This window comes from Monodon monoceros, unplaced genomic scaffold (assembly GCF_005190385.1).
Source record: "Monodon monoceros isolate NGI ecotype Baffin Bay Population unplaced genomic scaffold, NGI_Narwhal_1 Super_Scaffold_8, whole genome shotgun sequence".
In the NCBI taxonomy this organism is placed as follows: domain Eukaryota; kingdom Metazoa; phylum Chordata; class Mammalia; order Artiodactyla; family Monodontidae; genus Monodon; species Monodon monoceros.
Window position 1 is genome coordinate 10,511,912 of NW_021703785.1, and position 21,623 is coordinate 10,533,534.

Below are 21,623 nucleotides of genomic sequence, written 5' to 3' on the forward strand. Positions count from 1 at the left end.
GGGGGGGGGGGGGGGGGGGGCGGAGCACGGAGACTAAAACAACGAAAAAATACTAAAAACCATAACTCAAGAAAACTTTCTTAAAACTGAAAATACATATTAAACATACTACAGCATACCTGAAAAATTCAACCCAGAATGAACAGTACCATGATACATTCCAGCAATACTACTAAAGGAAAAAAACGAGAATATGTGACTTGTACAAAAGAAAAGTTTAAATTCTCACCAGACTGGGGCTTCCCTGGTGGCGCAGTGGTTAAGAATCCGCCTGCCAATGCAGGGGACATGGGTTCGAGCCCTGGTCCGGGAAGATCCCACATGCTGCGGAGCAACTAAGCCCGTGCGCCACAACTACTGAGCCTGAGCTCTACAGCCCATGAGCCACAACTACTGAGCCTGCGTGCCACAACTACTGAAGCCCGCATGCCTAGAGCCCGTGCTCGGCAACAAGAGAAGCCACTGCAATGAGAAGCCTGCGCACCGCAATGAAGAGTAGCCCCCGCTCGCCACAACTAGAGAAAGCCCATGTGCAGGAACAAAGATCCAACACAGCCAGAAATAAATAAATGAAATAAATAAAACAAACAAACAAACAAAGAAACCAATGCATCTTAGAAAGGTGGCTGATTAAAGGCCTGAAGCAAGAAATGTAAAACATGAGCCTAGAATATCTTGTCAGATCAGAGAGCAAGGAAGCTATAAAAGATTATGAGGGTCAAGTCCAAAAGACCATGAGCCAACTTAGGTCCCCCTGGCCAAAGAGAGACAACTTGAGATTCACTAGTAACTCCAACAGCTTTAAACCTACAAACTACGTTTAAATCTATGACTTCATAATGATACTTTTAAAAAGAACTGGGGGCTTCCCTGGTGGTGCAGTGGTTGAGAGTCCGCCTGCCGATGCAGGGGACACGAGTTCGTGCCCCGGTCCGGGAGGATCCCACATGCCGCGGAGCAGCTGCGCCCGTGAGCCATGGCCACTGAGCCTGCGCGTCTGGAGCCTGTTGCTCCACAACGGGAGAGGCCACAACAGTGAGAGGCCCGCGTACCGCAAAAAAAAAAAAAAGAACTGGTTAACCAATTTATTACCTCAAAAACTAGTAAATAAAGGTAAAGAATTATACACTCATCTTGCTCTTTCTATATGAATTACATCCTTAGGAAACCAAACAATAAATGAGGGGAAGAGTCTCTTTATAAATATATTCCAATTAATTAATGAAAAAGGTGTTAGAATTAAAATATCACCATTTTGCAATCTAATGAAGCAATAGCTATAGACAGTAAGCTTCAAAGGCTGCTTAGATCTTAAAAAGCAGTAACAAGACATGTGCCTCCTACAGTCTTGGTCAAAGGAATTGAAACCTAAGTCTGATCCCCATCTCTGAAGCCAGTTTGCCAATCTGTAGGAAATGCTACAAGAATGGAGGGAAATGCAGAACTGCACCATGATTATGCAATCAGCTAAGTCAAGACTGAGAGACACTCTACAGGTCAAACAGCCCAAGGTTCGTCAACAGATAAACTGCAGGGAAGAGAAATGTATGTGAGGAGGACCTATGGATTGAGAGATATTTAGAAGACCTATCAGAGGTGAAAATAAATGGGCAAGACAAATCACAGTGTCTAGGGATGCAAGTTTGGACCATAAAATTATTTTAAAATCCATGAAAATGATTACTATATAAGTCAAAGTAGTGGATACATCTGGGGAGAGACCAGAGGTTAGGACTCAGATGGGTCACACGGACAGGCCTTCTGGGATTCAGGGCAAATGTCTCATGACTGAACCTACGTAATGGCTACAAGATTCCTCTCCTTACGCAAGCCCACACTGGTTCTGCATAGTTTTTTCTGTATCTGTCTTTTATTCTACAATAAAAACTCTGAAAACATTCTCAGAGTAGCCGCCAGCTTATAGGAGTAAACCCAACACCTAGACCAGAAGCAGCCACAGCAGCAGCACCCACAGCCAGTGAGGCGTTTCTCAGGCCGGTTTGCTAACCTCTTCAGGGGACTTTTTTGGCTTTTTTTTTAAAAAAAAAAAAAAAAAAAGAGAGAGAGAAAAAAAAAGAAAGTGCACTCTCGTGTTTGGCTGGGATGTTTCAGTAGATGGTTATTTTGCACAAAGTGAAGCGTGATGAAGTCGTAACAACCACTGCCACTACAGGTTAAATGTGAAAACTATGAAGTACAAAACATCACCTTTGCTGGCTTAACCGGACAGCATCCAACCTCTGCAGCATCACTACTTCCAAAACACTCAGATTTTGCTCTTTGTATGAGCTCCAAGAAGAGCTCATGAGGATGGTGGCAGAAGGGTTGATCTGGGATTCCGTCTGACTAGTGTCTGTTTGCAAAGAAAAAAGATCTTCCTGTTGCCATGAGCACTGCTGAAATCACAGATGAGCTTGGACTGAATTCTCTGAGCAACAGAAGCTGGTCCATCAGGCCACCTGTGGCAGTGGAGGAGGACTGGATTGCTGTCCAATCCGTGATGAAACCAGAACCCCTCAGGGAGAACTCATCTTCCTCCTGCTTTCCTCCTCTCCCTTTCACTACCTTCCCTTAACTCAACTGTGGCACACTGCGCTCACTGTGGACTGAGTGCCTGAAGCTGTATTTCATTACGCTTTTGGTCACAGTATATTACACTATACTGTAAATGTGACAGGTGCAACCTGCAAACTGATTTCTTATTTAATGTAAATAGTTTCTGCTTCCAATGAGACCACTTCTGCTATTTGATACAATATTACTCAGCCCTTTTTTCTTTCTTTTTTTTTTTTAACTTAAAAACAAAAAACTCAGTTCAGTCCCAAGAAGGAATTTCAGCCAAGTTGGCACTCGGGCTCTAACAAGTTACTGTGTAAAAGAGGGAAGGCTCCTCCTCTTGGCTTACGACATCGGGGTTGAACCGTTTTGGTTGTTAGCTTTTAACCTGAACTCAGTGTACTTTTCAAAATAATGATTAGAAATAAAAGATAAGGACAACATTTGAACACACAGATGGGAGAAACATTCCTAGTGTAGTTTCCATGGTCATCAGTAAATACCAGTCGGCTGGGTCTTTACCCCAAGACTGGGTACAAGGTACGGATGAGCACTTACTGGAAGCCCCAGGCTGTGCAGTGGGAATGATTAGAGAAGACCAGAATATGAATCCTAATTCATTTTCCTCAACACTGATGTGGGGCATCCATAAAGGGAGATATAGAACCCTAGCAGAAGGTGCCACCAGCCTCCAACCCCCTACATATATAGGCGTCATTTTCTTTAAGTGCTAGTCTGCTCCTTGCAAATTAAGAACCCAATTTATGTGACTCACTGGGAACAGAACCTTAAGGAACTTGACTGTTGTGGAGGAAGGGTAGTGGAAGGGAGACAAAGACTCTTTAAAATTCTAAACATAAATTTATAAACCAGCACAGCTTTTCAATTTGTTTGGGATGCTAATTGCAAGATCGACTGAAATCTAATGACATACTTACAAACTGCATTTAGCTTATGGTACACTGTACATGTTGTGAGTTAGTTTAACCAAAGGAATCTGTGTCTTTCTGTCAGTATTACTAGTATCTGGATTTCATTCAGTCTAATGTATATTCTGTATTAAGTGTCCACTTGGCACAATGCACTCAAGTAATATTATTACTTCCAGATGACAGCCACGTACAATATTTAGTTAGAGAAACAGTTTCCACACTGTAACAATTGGCAGAAGTCAGGTTTTCTAGTTAAGGAATATCATTAAATATAAAACCTTGTTTTTCACGCATAGGAAGTGAACAATACAGCAATAAGACACCTTCCATTTCTAATATTTGACAGCGGAATGATTTTTGTTTCTATTTTTCAGCTATTATTAAGTCCAAAAAGTTGTTAAATTTTTTTTATTAAATGTTCTGGGTTTCTGACAAAGGTACTTAGGGCAAAGAAGAGGTTTTTGGTACTTATTAATTTCACAGAAACCATTTAAATAAACAAACTATAAATCTCTAAATATCTTTGTACTTTTGGGGTAAGCTTTTCAAGTTCACGTGGAAAATAGTTTACTTTTAAAACTTCTAGTTACTGTAGTCTATGTTAATTTTGTAAATGTTCTTTCCCTTTTAAAAGACTAAGATTGAAGTTTGTTAGTGTTTGTCATTTTTGTGTGCATATCTGATTTCTTTTTATTTCCCTGTAATCAGCACTGATACCTATTTCCCGCATCTCCTCGACTGCTAAGAAGAAAGAGGCTGGGCGTTCAGCTTCCACATTCTACACTCTTTGCGCAGATCAGGACACTAAAAAGACACGAGTTAACAGAAACCTGAGTGGGCTGTTAACCTTTTTTTTTCTTCGGGAAATGTAGATGCAATAACATTTCCAGCTGAAAGACTCAGATTCTAAGTTCCTAATGTTTAAGAATGCAAATGAAGTATTCTGTCTTTTCTGTGCCTGGAGGTGTTCTGTGAGAAAACAGAAAGAGGTTTCTAGGATTAGTTCCACAGATTTCCTTTATCATGTAAAATCTTAGACTGGTTGCACTGGCAAGAATCAAAGAAAAGCAATACAGAAGATACCCAGAGAAAATGAATTCAATAACTTCTTTAGCAATAACACTGAGAAAATTAGAGTTAACTAAAAAGTCAGCCTTTTGGATAAATTTTAGCCTTCCTCCTTTAAAGAAATTCTAGTTTTAATATTAGAACATTTTTTAAAAATATATTAGCAAAATATTGATGATCAAGTCAATGACACTAAATTTTCTTGGATGAAACTGTTAAGTTTATCACTCAGCTACCTGGCATTTTCAGGAAGTTAAGCTTATTTTTGCTTTGTAATACAATAGTAATAACGCTTTAATTAAAGATGCAAGTACAGCTGTGAACTTCTTGTTGCATTTTCATATAGATTGATCTTGATGTTTGAAATAGGATTTTATGTTGAAATGTTTTTTAAAAAATACATAAAACTTGAATATATAAAATTTTAAATTTGTTTATATAAAATTATTTATGTAAAACGTTGAACTCTTTTAATAATTTCAATTGGATTGAACAAAGTATGACATTCATGATTCGAGGTCCCAATTATCTAAAACCCACAAGGAATTTTTATTTCAAATACAATAATTATATAAGGTTTAATGCATATTGAACGGGGCTACCTGTGGGAATGAGTTTGTGTTCCAGTAATTCTAATAAATGCTACTGTAAAACAAAATTTTTTTAAAAAGATGTAGGCACAAATGTTAAAGTATTTCTTCTAGATGTATTTTTTAAGAGGATAAGGTAAGAAACTTCATATTTAAATATGGTTGTATATTGCTAAGGTTCTCCTTATATAAACTGGTCATAGGAATTATTTAGTTATGAAGTTGTAATTTCCTTCTTTTGTACTTCCCATAAAATACTTTTAATTTTATATCTCAACAATTTGGATATTAAAAATGAGTTGTTTTCATTTCTCCCTGATCCAATTATTTTTATTGTTTCATGAATACTAAAATTAATTGGTACTTTTGGATTGAAAACTAATTTTTCCAGTTCAATTTTGGAATATACCTTATAACAACTATGGAATTAGATGAGCAATTTTACAGTTTAAGTCTTAAAAACGATTTAATAATGCCTCAATTAGCATGAGGGAATGTTAATGTAGATGCCTCCTGACTCACCTTCCTGTTCATTCCTCAGAGTCCATTAATATTTACTGCTAGTAGTAAGCTGGTAAACTGGTGAAAGGCTAGAGATCTTGTGTTTAGTCCAAACACTGGATACTAACTTTAATTTTTAAATGTTTAAAATTGGTCTAGGATATTATCTGAATTATGTACTCTTTCTATTTCCTTTGATAATATGAATTTTTTTAAAACTTGCTACAAGTAGAAGTCCTTCCACACTCTGTGCTTAATTTACTGCTTTCTGGAACACATCAAGTTCTCGATACCACTGCTGGATGGAAATCAGAGTCATGTGGTTTGAATAAAGCATGCTCTACCTACAGTTGGGATATTCTTTTTTGTTAGCACATTTAATTGCTGTGCTCTAGTACAGCCTACGTTATAAAGCTTATTTCAAATAACTAATGGAATGCTAAAATAGCAGAGATCATGATTTCCAGTTAATTGCCTCGAGCAGCTAATTCCTCACACTACTCAGTCCAACAGGCCAACCTGCTACTTTCACCCTTTATTTTGGTTACTAACAAGGATGCAATGAAGTGAAAGTGACAGTAAGATGTAGTGGAATGACCCAAGTAGAGATTAATTTATCTCTAGGTAGGAAACATTTTTTTTTAAGTTTGAAGGGAGTAAAAGAACAAGGAATGCATTAATATTAACAAGAACAACAATATGTACTTTACTTACTTATTTAGCACCATCTAAAAGGCACTGTGGTAAGGCTCACTTTACCCTAAAAACCATTTTATACATAAACATTTCAGTCATTGGGTTCTAGTTGGTTTACAAAGTTAGAAAGTCTTCAATTTATTCTAGAATTACACAGTAAAATATCTTAACTAACATTCCACAGTTTTTAAAGTTTTTTTAAATTTTTTTAATTGAGGTACAGTTGATTTACATTGTATTACTTTCAGGTGTACAACACAGTGATTCAAAATTTTTACAGATTATACTCCATTTATAGTTATTATAAAATATTGGCTATATTTCCTATGCTATAAAATATATCCTTTTAGCTAGCTTACTTATTTTATACAAAGTAGTCTGTACCCCTATTTTGCCCCTCTCCCGTTTCCTCTCCCCACTGGTAATCACTAGTTTGTTCTCTATATCTGTGAGTCTCTTTCTTTTTTGTTATATTCACTAGTTTTTTAGATTCCACATAGAAGGGATAATATACAGTATTTGTCTTTCTCTGACTTACTTCACTAAGCAACATATCCTCCAGGTCCATCCATGTTGCTGCAAATGACAAAACTGCATTCTTTTTTTTATGGCTGAGTGGTATTCTATTGAGTATCTACACCACATCTTCCATATCCATTCATCTGTTGATGGACACTTAGGTTGCTTCCATTTCTTGGCTACCGTAAATAATGCTGCTATGAACACTGGGGTGTATTATCTTTTCCAATTAGTGTTTTTTAATCCTTTTTTCTCAAAAAAAAAAATGGGGCTACGAAACCAGCAGGACATAGTCATTTCTACTTAACATGTCAGTAAAATTAGGATCTGAGAGATGAAATCAAATGCTCACCACCCCTAAACAGGTAAAGTGATAGAAATAAGATAAGACCCAAACCAGTGGTTTTACCTGCAGCTCTGCTGCCTTCTCACGTCCCAGGTTCAGGTGGCATGTGCTGACCACCGGGAAGTGTCATACGTAAGTCTGCCTGACACAGTCCCAGGACACACCTATTACCTCAGCACCCATCTGACTAGTGCCTCTTTTCACTCTCCAAAGCATGCTTGTTTGGACAGACCTGGTTTCTGAATGCAAAGAGTTTACAGTCTAGTAGAACAAACAACACATACCAAACAATAAAAACAATAAATGGTAGAGAGTACTAAATGCACTAGAAGAGGTTAAAAATAAAAAATCAGGCACTGTGAACAGAGTCCAACAGAGGAATCAAGGAAGGCGTCACAAAAAGGGTAGCATTTGAAGGAAAAAAGAAAACTAGGATTTGAAAAGGCAGCAAGGAAAAACAAGCATTTAAATATTCAGGAAAACAGTCCTCCCACTGGTCTGTAAAAGGTTCTATGATCTTCAGAGAATCTTGATGAAGCTACACGCAACCCGTGTTCATCCTAAAGGGTCTCCCCCGCCTTCTCTTAAGCCTTACAACAACCAGACCTCAACTGCATACTTCTTCAGTATACAGGTAAAGCCATGCATTCACTCTACAAATACGTGCTAAGCACCCACTCTGTGTCAGGCACTGTGTTAAGTCTAGGGAAACAATGATGCACAAGATGAAGATGTACCACTGCCCTCTTTTAGTTGACAAACCAACTGGGAAGACAGGACACAACAAGCAATTAAAATCACAAGAAAGCATGGGTGCTGTGACAGAGAAGTACAGTAGTATACTCTGGGAAACTAATGGTAAATAAGCATACATGGATGGAAACTGTCAGCCAAATCAACGTAAGTTTATTGCAATGATACCTCTACATATGAAGTGGCAATATTTCAATCATAACTGCATAAACAATAAAAGACAAGGGGAGTCTTTCCAGACAGAGATTCCCTCCCCTTTGCATCAGAGAATTTTTCCCTTCTGTTCACATTAAATTTTGCTACAATTTTAACGTGCTCAAATCACCTGATACGTCTTTCTCAGAAAGTCCAACCAGGGCCTTTCTAACCTGCTAGATAAATAAGACTTGAGAATGCAATCTTCTCCCTTCAATTCAAGCCTTGTAACTGATGAGGGTGAAAATGGACATCATATATAATAGATGAAGCATTATTTTATATCAACTACCAATAAGCATAAACATTAATTGCAGCAAAATTATCTTCTTAAAATGTTTTACCAGCCTGTGCGACTCCCCTGAAATGTACGCTATCACCACCTTACGTAGCCTTTTGAAGTTTTCAAGTTATGACTGACACCACCTATAAACTCCTCACCTCCCATGGCTCTTGAATCGTATAGAACAACTGTCAAGCAGGGTTTTAAATTATATTCTTGTATTATAAAAAGGCAGGAATTAGAAGCAGCAGAGTGTAATGGTTAAGAGCAGGAGGCTGCCTAAACTCCAATTCTACCATAAACTACCTGGGTGGCCTTGGACAAGTTTCTTAACTACTCTGTGCCTCAGTTTCTGTATCTGTGAGGATTAAATGAATTAATACATGCAAAGCACCTGGGACAGACGGGACCCTAATGAGCTGCTGTCTAGCTGTGAAGGGATTCAGAAGGCACAGCTGGCTGTAACTGACTGGTGAGGACTCCCTGCCCGCCTTCCCGTGTGCAGGTGTTTAATGCATTCCAGGAGCCTCGTTCCTGAGAAGGCAACCCTTCCTGAAGAGGCTAAACCTACTTCTCCCCCACACCCTTCATCTCCTCCTCTCAACCGGCTCCCTCCTCTCACCCTAAAACCCTGCTTGCATGTAGACTTGCTCATCCTTCCATCACACGGCTAAAGCTGAGGCAAGCAAGCAAGCCACAGCTCTCAAAGGAGAAAAGATGTCGCCCAGACAAAATTTTAAATGCCCGCACAATCACAGCAGCCAGCCAGCCAGCCTCTGGTAACAGAAATTACAGCGGGGCAAGCACAGATAGTGCTGGAAGGCAGGCAGAAATGAAACTATTGTGCATGCCAGCTTGAGGAATACAGGCTCTACAGACAACAGCCACTGAAGGACTCTGAAGTACTTCAGGAAGATCAGTCTGGCTCCAGTACTGACCAGGCTCCAAGGAGGAAAGATTGAGACGAAGTGATCAGTGGTCCAGGAGAAAGACATGAGTGAAGAAGTAATATGACAGCAGTGGGAATTCAGTAGAGAGAAAAGCAGTGAGAAAAGCTGCAGTAATACTAATTAATAGTACACCTTGGCAATGGATTTAGGGAGAATGACTGAATTAGGAAGTGCAAGGGAGGGGAATGGTCAAAGTTGATCATAAGATTTGCAGGCCAGAAAACAATTCAAACAGGAAACCGAAAAGCAGGTTCTGTTACAAGGATAAGTTCCACTTTGCACATAAGTGACCTGTTAGCAGGACAACCGGAGGAGACTTCCATGGGAGACACTCTCACATGGATCTGGAAATGTCTTCAGTAAAAAACAGACAATATCCAAATACAATTTCTTGGGATAAACTACCCTGCTGCACTTGAAACCTTAAAAAGTTATGATATCACATTTACCTGTATAATCACTAAAGTCATGAGCTGTGAAGTACTTCTGAGAGATTTTAAACATTTTACTCATGTTATTACTACCTTAAACACTTCACTTCCGAATCAAAAAGGGTTTTTGGAGTACTACTGTTCATGCTCTGTGGTTTAGAATGCTTTTCAGTTTCAAAAGCTCAGTTTTGACACAGCAGTTACTCTACTTGACCAAAGACTTCAACTCTGATTTAATAATGCTATTTAATAACAAATAAACTTCAAAAGTCTTTTTGAATTTTTTGGCTTCAATATCCACACTAGAAATTGCATAAAGAGAACACTGGAAGTCAGCAGAACACATAAACGAGCCATCAAAGATGAACTCCATGATCTGGGATGACGTGCCAAGGCATTTTCACAGAACACTAAGGCCCACCCACCATACCAGTCAGAAAACAGCGCTCTGATGCTGTAGTATTTATCTGCCATAGGCCATTTCCAACTATCCTAAGAGGAGGCTAGACTCTAGTTAAGACCCTACCAAGAAATAAAAGTAATTTGAAGTAAGTCTTCTATCTTCTTTAGGTTACCTATAATAAAGCCCTAAAGAGATTCAGTCCTTTTCCCATATGGTTGTCCAGTCTAGTAAAGAATTTTCAAATTAACAACAATGGAAACTGATTTCAGGGTTTTTTGGATAAGAGGACAGCATAGAAATGATCTTAGGCTGAAAAAGGCATAATTTTATGGGTTTAAAATAAAAACCGTACAGTACTAGAAAACAAAAAATTATAATCCTTGTTGGTACTACTAAACGGTCAAGATATATGCAAATTAATTGTTTTAAACTCATTCACTGACAAATTTCTAAATAAAATAGAAAAAGTTATTTAAAATAATTTAACTCTATTTTCAACAACTCGGGATGATGTCACAGGTCATCCAGAGACTACATACAATATATTATCCCCACCTTGTGGTCAGCTTCATGAAAATGAACACACTAAAAATAGCAACAATCCCTGTACCTGTCTAAAAACCTCTCCTACCATTTATTTCACAGATTTGACTTGTATTTCCAAGAATTCCTTCTTCCCATGTTACTCTCAACATGAAAAGACATAATTCTTATTTATTCTTACATGTTTACCCTCTTTGTCTAATTTTTCATCACAGAATACCTAATCCATAAATTTAAACATTAACAATCAACAGGTATTAATTTATTATATACCCACAGAATGGGGTATTTTTAAATCTCTGTGTGTTTCAATTTTACCTCTGTTAGGTTGCCAAATCCTGCACCACTATATTGGGGGTTGGGGAAGTGAATCCCTTGCCTCTTCTACAGCATAATTCAAATTTGGGGGGAAATCCAGAAAGTTTATAAATCTAATCCAACACTAATGTTTACATATGTTACTATATTTTACAAATATTTTATCAGTGTGATTCTCACTTATCCACAAAAATTTTTTAATTCTGAAAGCAAATCCTCCACAGCATTTCTGAATTAACTGCCCACATTCTCAACTGATATGCACTAAAGGGAATGTAAATCTAATGTTATTGAATATAATTACTAATCACTTCTTGGCCTTTAGGTTAAGATCAAGTAAATATAATCAGTAGGCCCTATACATTTAAACTATATGACACGTTCTCAGATTACTTGTATGTCATCCCTATCTAGCTTTTATTTTCCGTGTTACTACACCCTGCCCCCATGTATTAGCAGAAATAACTGTACCATGTGCTTTTTTATTCACAATGTCACAGAGTCTCTTTCTAGTGGCTCTAACCACATGTGTGCTTATGAACAAGATAGTGAAATGTGTATTAAACTAAATATATTCATACAGATGTGTAGCTGTTTCAAACACCATACTTTGACTATAGAGTAGTCTATCTCCATCCAAGTACAATAAAAAGGAACATTTGTAAGTAGTTGAAAAAAAACATATTTCATGACATGTTAAAAATCACATAAAATTCTAGTTTTAGTGTTCACAAATAAAGTTTTATTGAAATACAGCCATACCCATTATGTTCACTTACCTATACTTGCGGGCTGTTTTCATGCTACAACTGCAGTTATATAGTTAATAACTGAGTTGAATAGTTCTGACGGTATGGCCTGCAAAGTCTAAAATATTTATTACCTGGCCCTTTACAGAAAGAGTTTGCCAAACACTGGGCTATATGATAAAACGGTTTAAATTTCTAGTGATCATACGCATGAGCAACAGCTGAATAGCCATCTTGCAAAGATAACAGAAGTGATTTCTGTATTTATAAACATCTGCCTACTTTGAATTTAGGGTATCAAATCTATCCCATGAATGGCCCAAAAATAGAGCTAGGCAATCCACCTCTTACCCATTTATTTGCTTATTAAGCAAATATATACGAGCCAGATATTGTTCGAAGCACTGAGGAAACAGTAATGATCACAAGGGGGGAGGGGAACTCCTGTGGTTGTGTAGGTTACATTCCAGTGGGAGAGAAAGACAGACAAAATAAAGTATGTATCAGGCTGAAGTAAATAGAGAAAAATAAATTAGAAAATGGGAATTGAGAGTGTGAGGTGATAGGAGAATAATAACTAGCCATTTTAGTTAGGATAGTCAGGGTAGGCATCTTTGAGAAAATGACTTTGAATGGCCTAAAGAAGGCACATCTGGAGATTCTGTGTTCTAGGCAAAGAAACTAGCAGGTGAAAAGGCCCTGAGGTTGTAAGCATACCTTACCTCAAGGAAGAGGTAAAATACAGTAAGCAAGAGAGCAAAATACTTAGATCAGAAAGGGGGATGGGGACTTAAAGGACAGGTTCTTACTCTGAATGAAATAAGAAGCTATTAAATGTACTTTGTTGCTTGGTTTTTAGCAGAGAAGCTGATATTTGAAATATCAAATATTTGGATATTACTTGTCCAGGGATCACTCTGACTGGGTTCTGAGAATACTCTGGAGGGACATAAACATGGAAGCTTGGAGATCAAGTAGGAAACTAATTTGATGATGCAGATGAGAGATGCTGGCAGCTGGAATAAATGGTAGCACTGACAGTAGTGAGAAGTGACCAGATTCTAAATTAATTTTGAAGGTAGAGCCAAGAAAATTAATCCCCTTCCTGAGAAGGTCTTCCCCCTTTTTTTAATCTCCATTCTTCTCCCCCATCACCTTCTCTATGTAAACACACTCCTATTTTCAAGATCCACTTCAAATGCCACCTTCTTCATGAGACTTTTCTAGACACTCCTCCCCCATCAAAAGTAAGCACTTCATTCTATGACTTCCCCACAAGGCCATCTCTGACTCTCATGAGTTAAACTCCTCCCTAGGTCTCCTCCCTGTTGTATCTCCTCTCTATAAACTTCTTCAGGGTAGTGAATCTGCTTCACTTTTGTATTCACTGGTATCTGCCACATCAAGAGATATACGCCAAACAATCAAATTACGTAAGTTCTAAGTTTCCTCTTGGCTCAAAAAGCCCGTGATTTTCTTCTCTCTGTGTACTTTATAACTCCAATGATGCCACAATTATGAAACTCAGCTTTATCGGGGCACAGAGTTTTTATAACAGGAGTAAATTCCTAGGGAGGAAACCAATAGCTAGACAAATACAAAACACTCTTCTTCACTAATCCTTTCATACACACCCACACCTCTCCTATTAGAAATTAGACAACTGTCTCTCCAGCTATACCTAACCCCTAAGCTACCAGAATTAACCATTACCTTCATGCAGCACCTACATGAGACATACTTTGATTGCTGCGATGACCACACTGCCCTATAATTATGTGGTATAATAGACATTTTGTGGAAAAGTTAGCCAGCCCGCAACTCTCTGAGCTGCACTTTTCCCAACCACAGCAAAAGTCCCCTCAACTGCAACCCTTTTGGGGTTTTGTTTGCTTGTTTGTTTGTTTTGGCCACACCGCACGGCATGTGGGATCTTAGTTCCCCGACCAGGGATCGAACCCGCGCCCCCTCTAGTGGAATTAACCACTGGACCCCAGGGAAGTCCCTGCAGCCCTTTTGCAGGATGTGATCTGGCTCCCTGAACACAGATGACTGTAGCAAAAAGCAGCTAACCCAAACTCGATCTATCGCAGTCCCTTTCCCAGGAATGGGAACCAAGAGAAAAAAGAGGCTTTCCTCTTTTCAGGAGGCCAGACCTAAAACACATAAGCTCAGGGGCTATGGGGTCAGCATGTTCCATGGGACCACTGGAGCAGAGAAGCAGAGGATGCAAGTGGACAGGCTTGCCGAAAGATTTCAAAGAATGAAGCAGAAACACAGAGCAAAAAGACCTGACAGCTGGCTAGTCTCTGTTTCCAATAGTTTCCTCAAGCCTCCCTATCTTTTCACTCTTGGATTCCTCAAAACACCCATGTGTAATATGCACAAAGTTCTAGCTGCCCAGCAACATCGTTAAAGCAACTCATAGCCATGACATTGTTTTCCTTACTTACTAACATAAGGGTTAAGGCTTTAAGCTCTGGTTCTAAAAATTTTAACTGAATAGTAACAACTGAGTGTTCTTTCAGTCCCCAAGACCAATACAAGGGACAATCACAGAAGGAATCAAAATCTAATACCCATAAATAAGTTTCTTGGAAAAGCAAGTTTTGTGCCCTACTTTATTTTTTTAACTAAGTTTCTCAGTGTCTAGCACAGTGGGATAAGAAAATTTTCAATAAATGTCTGATAAAGAACAAAAGACTGTCAACCCACTAAACATCCCAACTCTCCCCGCCCCCAGCACACACTTCCTCCAACACCCACAGAAATTCTTCTGAAAGCACTGATGCATCTCCCAGTTTTGGGTTTCTCTGCCATTCTCTCAGACCTGTCCCACTCTGCAAGTCAGCTCTGCCCTTGGCTAGCTGTCCTCACAGTCACAAAGTGGCTGCCAGCAGCACCAAGCCCTCTCACTCACAAAAGGGTGGGCGTGGGGGGCCGATGTGGAGCTTGAGCACCGAAGTCTCTCTAATGAATGAGAAAGTTTCTCTCCCAGGAATCCCAAGAAAAGCCTCACATTCTGTTTCAGCGGTCCAAACTGGCTTAAGCCTTCACTGAGTCATCCTTGAATAATAATTGTCAGAAGAGATAACATGATTATAACTGGCTTAAACAAATCACCAGTGGTGGAAAGAATGTTAGAGAGGCAAACTGTCCACTGGAACATGAGTGTGCACACGTGCATGCCTACCAGATACAAGCATTCACTGAAGCCTATTTGCTTGGTATAACCATCACCTGCTAGTCAGACAAAAAGTTAAAGAAGCTTACCAGTAATTAACACTTGGCAGAAAGATATCAAAGGAGACAGAATTTCGAGTGGCCACCTTAAACTGTGATACCATATATTGTTCCCTTTGTATCCACACCTTTCCCCTAACTGTTCTCAAGACTTGAAGGGTGAAATGTTACCATGTACAGTCTTACTAGAGTGTTTTTCAAGACGGAATAATCGAGACTTAGGGAAATAAACCACTGTGAGAAGAGGAATGATTCTTGGTATCAGATTAATCTGTAAGTAAGGGCAGGGTTTACTGAAAAGCAGATGATTTGCAAAGTACAAATCAGAAGATAGCTTTGTGTCCTAACAACCGCAGGACAAAACTAAGGGGTGAAGACTTCTATAGGAAGGCCAGCATGAGACTTTTAACTTCTTTTAAGGCATTGTTTCTTATTACATGTAGCTTGCATTTTTCTACTCCTGTTATCATAACGGCTTTTAATTACATAATTCTTCAGTCTGATGTGCATTCTTGTTATAGTTAATATAGAAATACATCACATTACATCACTACATGCTTAAAATTCCCCCCAGTGGTTCCCCAAGGCTGCTGAAATTAAAATCCCAGCTTCTTACAATGGCCCTTGCTGATCTGCCCTGAGCCTATCTTTCCAACCGCATCCTGTACCACACACCTGCTCATTCATCATTCTCCTGCCACACCAGCTTGCCAGCTTCCTTCTCTCTATCGACAAGCTAATCTTCCTGCCTCAGAACATTTACACCTGCTCATTCCCTCGGCCTGGGGAGGGTTTACCTCAGATCCTCACGTGCTGGCCGCTGCTCCTTCTCATCCTTCAGTTACTTCAGTGCAAATGTCACACCCTCCCCGCACCTGAGCACCACCCACAACCCCGCCACACACACCCCCATCCGCACCCGCACATCCTGGGCCATGGCCCTTCTACAGATGACCGCCTCTGGGTCAGACACTAATCCCCAATCCAATCAGTTGTCAACAGAGTGACAGGCTCACGTGATAAAGAAAGCTTGGTAATTTAAACAGCAACTACAAGCAATGAGGCGAAGAGAAGCAAGAATGTAAGGAACAAGTCAAGTATTAGTGACCAAACTGAGCTGAAAACACAGAAATGATTAACAAGTCAGGCCTACCATGATCTCAGTTTCCTAAAAGATTGTGAGAGTATTTAGGGGCAAAAAAGTAAATTATTACCCCAGTTCAAATACTAGCCATAGGCTTTAGTCTTCTTTCCAATAAAATACACGTATCAACTATTTCCCTCATTCCTTAACGAGAGCACAAGCACGAAAGGATGACACAGAAGTCACTCTGAGCACCTCTAGAGAATGCACACCTGAGGTAATATTACTCATCAGTATATAAATCGCATTTACTAATAATATCAGTTATTCACAGAAGCAATAATTGCTTTAGGATACTTCAAGGTACAAATATTTATCTTTACTATTAAAATTATTAAATTATTAAAATTCAAGATAAAAAAGATCATACAAACCAAAATTTAACAGTGAAAAAAATATGGTTAAACGTTGTGTCTAAATTATTTTTTTAAAAGAAACAGGCATTAAAACTTCAAAGAAAGAAAGATATCATAGAAAACAGTAATTCTGTATCTGAAAAGAAAAACACCGTAGCATTTGCCCAGAAGACACTGCCTGAACCTCCCATCCATCCTTCTAAATTTGGAGAGTCTTAAGAAATCCTGTGTCAGCAATCAAAGCCAGTGCTGTAACCCAACTATAGCAATCCACTTTCAAAATTCTTAAAAAACCCATTTGGGGTTTGTCGGTAGGAGGTAAATTAAAGCCTTATGTACTGAGAAGCAAATAATTTGAAAAATGTACAGGGGCAATGAACCCTGAAGTTATCAGGCATCGAAATGACTATAAAAGTGTTTTGTATAGTTTACCAAGAAGATCCAAATTTTCTATTTTTCATCTATTTTCTAAAAATGTATAAGAACTGTTAAACTTGGCCCTTGGCCTTAAAACACTACTTATCAACTGTTAATTTACCCAAGCATCTTTTCTAGTTTTTAAGTTGAAATAAAATCTATATGACATCCAAGTAACTGAACAGGACAGATTTTTCTGAATCAAATTAAACAATGCAATGATTTTCTGGTAGCAAAAATACATTACTACATAAAACATTTATCAGGTATTCTTAAGTGGACAATAAAAAAGAAACCTGAATTAAACTGAAGTCTAGTAATATTAAGGAACTAATCTCAGAAATGTTGCTACAAGTCCTAACCACTTTCAAAACAGAATTCTACCTCTAATATACAGATCTATTCAAATAGGAAAAACTCCACTTTCATATTAACTATTAGGCAAAAAAAAAAATCGTCTTCATAGTTGAATTTTTAAAGATGCTTTCTATAAAGAGACTACTTAGTACCATGCTGAAATTTTCAGTAACTAGAAAATTTAAATGTAGTCAGTATGATGGGAATATTTTCTTTGGTCTCTTTCAGGTCTGAGAACATTTTAAGTCTTGAGTTATTTTTACATGCTCTTCTTGAAGGAACTGATTTCTCTACCCTTAAGTTTTGTATCTTAAAATGTTTGAGAAATGGTAAAAACAGAAATAATCAATTTTCTTTTTCAACAGGGGGGGTCCATGCAAGGCTACCTTTGTCAAGAGTATATAAGAGAATACCATCTTAAAGCTCATTTTTAGATTTTTTTCAATTGTTTTACTATAAAGAATTTAACAAAGAAGTTTACTAAATAAATAACAGACTTGAGAAACAGAAGAATTCTATAATGCCTTATCCGACCCCAAGTCTACTAGCCCAAGCATCACTAAAACTAGTTAAATGCTAATTATACAAGAGGCAATTTGCCAGTAATTGAAAAAAGCCTACGAAATTAACAAGTGAATACTATCTGACACAAGAAAGCTGGCAATGGTTATAGAGGCTTTTGCCTTGTAAAACCAGAATCAGAACTCAAGACGATTAATCAACATCTTAACACTTCCCATCTGTAAGCTCAAGGTAGTGCTTACTGTCACTTGACAAGTTGCTTAGCATTGCAAAATTTGATAATTCATGTCTTACTGAATTTTTACTGACTTGGAAGAAAATAAAACACCAATTAAAAGCAGATGTCACCTTTAATTCTAACTGGCTGACAAAGTTCTAATTTTTTTACCCAGTGCAGAGACAGAACGCCTGTAGATGACAGTTTGGACAGTTAAATATTTAAAGTCACTGATATCCCCCCACAAATTTGCAAGTGATTTTCCAGAACTTAATCCCATGGGGCTTTTTTATCTGGCAAACATCCAAAAGGAATAGTTTCAAGTAGACATCTAGAAGGTAAATTTATTGTTACATTTTTGCAAAGGCTACAAATACTGATCAGAACATTACTAAGCTAATATCCTCAAGATTCCCAGCTTTATCTTCATAAACATAAAAAATTTTCCAAAAACCACATTGCTCCATGTTGCTCCTCTATTAAAATCTAGCTTAAAAAAAACACAAAAAACAAAAAACTAGTATAAAGATTTAATAAACTGTGCTTAACATACATTCATGTTTAAACGATCCAAGGGCTGGGCTTCCCTGGTGGCACAGTGGTTGAGAGTACGCCTGCCGATGCAGGGGACACGGGTTCGTGCCCAGGTCCGGGAAGATCCCACATGCCACGGAGCGGCTGGGCCCGTGAGCCATGGCCACTGAGCCTGTGCGTCCGGAGTCTGTTTTCCGCAAAGGGAGAGGCCACAACAGTGAGGGGCCTGGCAATGAAAAAAAAAAAAAAAAAGAAAAAAAAAAAAAGAAAAGATCCAAGGGCTAAATCATATCCAACTGAACTTACCATAACATAATAACAATCTGATTTGAGTACTGATATTTTTCAATGTCTTTCAATACTATATTGTTAGTCATAAGTTCACTCAATTTTGCTTCTACTGGGTTCTGAACAAAACTTCTTAAATTCAATGTTTTGAAAAACACCACAAAAATAAATAAGTAGACAGACTGATGACCATACTAACACCCAACTGACAACATTAATATCTACTTTCCTGCAATAAACCCAAATTTCCATATATATGTAAATAAACTTAAAATGTATAAACAATTACAACATTATTAACCTTCTAAAGATAGCTAGGCTAGTGTTTCCTAATGCTACTGTTTCTATGCATAAAGTAACTTAGAATAAAATCCTGAGATCTAAAAATGCTTCATTATAATACAATAGGTTTTTCTACAAGAAGAAAACTTCTGGATTTTCCCAAACATCCCGATTTCAAAGACACTATAATAAATAGAGTCCCGGCCCAATGTCCAACAACACTGACCACAGCCTCCACAGATTACCCCTGAATGATCTAAGCAAGCTTTCAAAAGCCAGAACAAGCTGCTACCAATCAGGCAAAGAGGGAAATGAATCCCAGAAGGAATCACCACAGAGATCCCAGTCATAATAACAGGGTCCCTAGGAGCTGTAAAGGCCTAGCAAGGCTTTGCTTGCGTCTACTCTTTACATAACAATCAGACTTGGCTTAGCAGTCAGAAGGGGTAAAGGAACCAGGTTGATCCTCTATTGTTCACTTCCTAGGTCTAACGGAGTATCTGCACTTTAACAGAAAGTCTGTCATGAAAGAAGAATTTGAGGAAGATGAAATGGAAAGGTGGTCACAAAAAGGGGATTTAAGGGAGTGGCCTACCTGGGACAATTTTTGTAGACCTAATCTTTGCATTTCCATCCTGCTTCATGCATTGCTAATCAGAGATCCACTGGAAGCTTCAGAACCAACTGAAAGGCCTGGCAGGGTATTTGGCTTTCCATTCTTCTACTCTGTTTATTCCCAATATATATTCATCAGGCTTAGAAACAACTCTTGAACAAGGGCAGCCACTCAGCAATGAAATGTAAATTACTGACATGTGCTGAAACCTGGACTTGCCACCACTAATGAGCACATTAAAGGAAAAATGCTCACTAGATGACTGCAACCTTTTTCCTGAACCCAGTGTGCATGGAAAGCCACAATTCAACATCAATTAAAAGAGCTAGCTGCAAAACAGTAACAGAGCAGCCCTGTCACCACTTTTAATACCTCAGAGACCAAAAAGCTAAGACAAACATGAAATTTTTACACTTCATCGACTAAAAATGTTGTGCAAAACATTATCGTAAATGTGGTCCACTGTGGTTAAGATTTGTGAATCACTATTTCAAACAGTTTCTTAAGAGTGAAGAAAATAAGGTATCTGGTGGTTTAAAACAAAATCAACAAGGTATTAATCTATTGCTTTATTCATTAATGCAGTCAACAAATTCTAGACTTAGTGATCTAAAACTCACCAGAGACTTGGCAAGACTAAAATTATATAAAGCTTGTCAAGAAAAAATTTATAAACCATAAACTAATGATTTAGATCTCAAAATAAGCAAAATGCTTGGTTTATATGAGCAGGGGCTCATATATAGAGAGGCAAAGACTATTATTTATCATAATCTAATCTGCAATTTAAAATGGAAAATTCTGAAATAAAATGTGAACAGACATCTAGTAGCTATTATTAACTTTTAAAATATAATTTTCACAGTTAAAATAAATTTTTAATCAAAATTTCAAAGTAAACGTGGCAAAAGAATGAATGAATAAAGGTATCATTAGTTAATTTACTATTAAGTTATTGTGTGACAAATATTTTTCCAAAGAATACTATAATACAAGTCAGCACTCGTAGTATTAACATGTTTGAATATGATTTAATCTTTCTTTGATGACCTAAAAAGCATAGCCGATTCTTAAATGCCCTAAAAAATTAGTAACAACAAATACTGTACAACAATGTTAAAAATCTGGTTATTTTCTCTTTGTGGTTTCTGGCTAAATTTAAGTTTTCTATATAATGCTGTGCAGTTAAACTCCAGCTTTTTAGAACCCTCAGGGCTTGAAAACACAACAGGCTTTACTCAAAAGAACTGATAACCTACTAGTATGTGATCAGGAAAATCATTTTATTTCTGATTCAGTTTCTTCATCTAAAATTTAGAGATAATGATACTGCAGAATATACACAGGTGGGGGGAGCACATGTGAAACCACTTTTTATACTATTTGACAATCCCCTAAACAAGAGATTCATTAGTTCACTAGGAACCCAAGACCTCATTCCTCCCCTATCAGAAACCCATTTAACAAAGTCTTCTCTCTTATTCAGAAGTATACTTGCCTATCCATCAGGAATCCAGGAGCTTTCACTTTCTTTCTCCTTGAAGAAAAGGTACACTTGTCCAGGTGATTTCCTCAAAGGATATAAGTATGTGTCTACCTTCTACAGGAGATATACTTCGGCATTACTGGTTACTTTTTGACACCTCAGAAGGATTATTTTATCTTCTATCTCTTCTTATTCCTTATTTGATATCTTTTAGTATCTGTAGTTCCTCATCCCCACTGCTGTTTTTAACCTCTACCAACTTCTGTTATTGCTACTAAGGCCCATACACGCCACTCACTAGAACTGTACTGGTCAAGGCCTCAGAAAA

The 21,623-nt window shown here is 37.9% G+C and overlaps 1 protein-coding gene across 6 annotated transcripts in view; it reads right to left on the bottom strand.

The window, feature by feature from the left end:
- Window positions 1–21,623, bottom strand: part of PCCA (propionyl-CoA carboxylase subunit alpha) — a 353,831-nt gene that overhangs the window by 260,822 nt on the left and 71,386 nt on the right. Inside the window, exon 1 of one of the 6 annotated variants that reach the window (XM_029210011.1) lies at window positions 18,643–18,786. The exons of the other annotated variants lie outside the window; for them this stretch is intronic. Coding sequence (XP_029065844.1) covers window positions 18,643–18,648 — 6 coding nt within the window. The 5' untranslated portion in view covers window positions 18,649–18,786. Of the gene's footprint in view, window positions 1–18,642; window positions 18,787–21,623 lie in introns of those variants that run through there. 6 annotated transcript variants of the gene reach the window in all.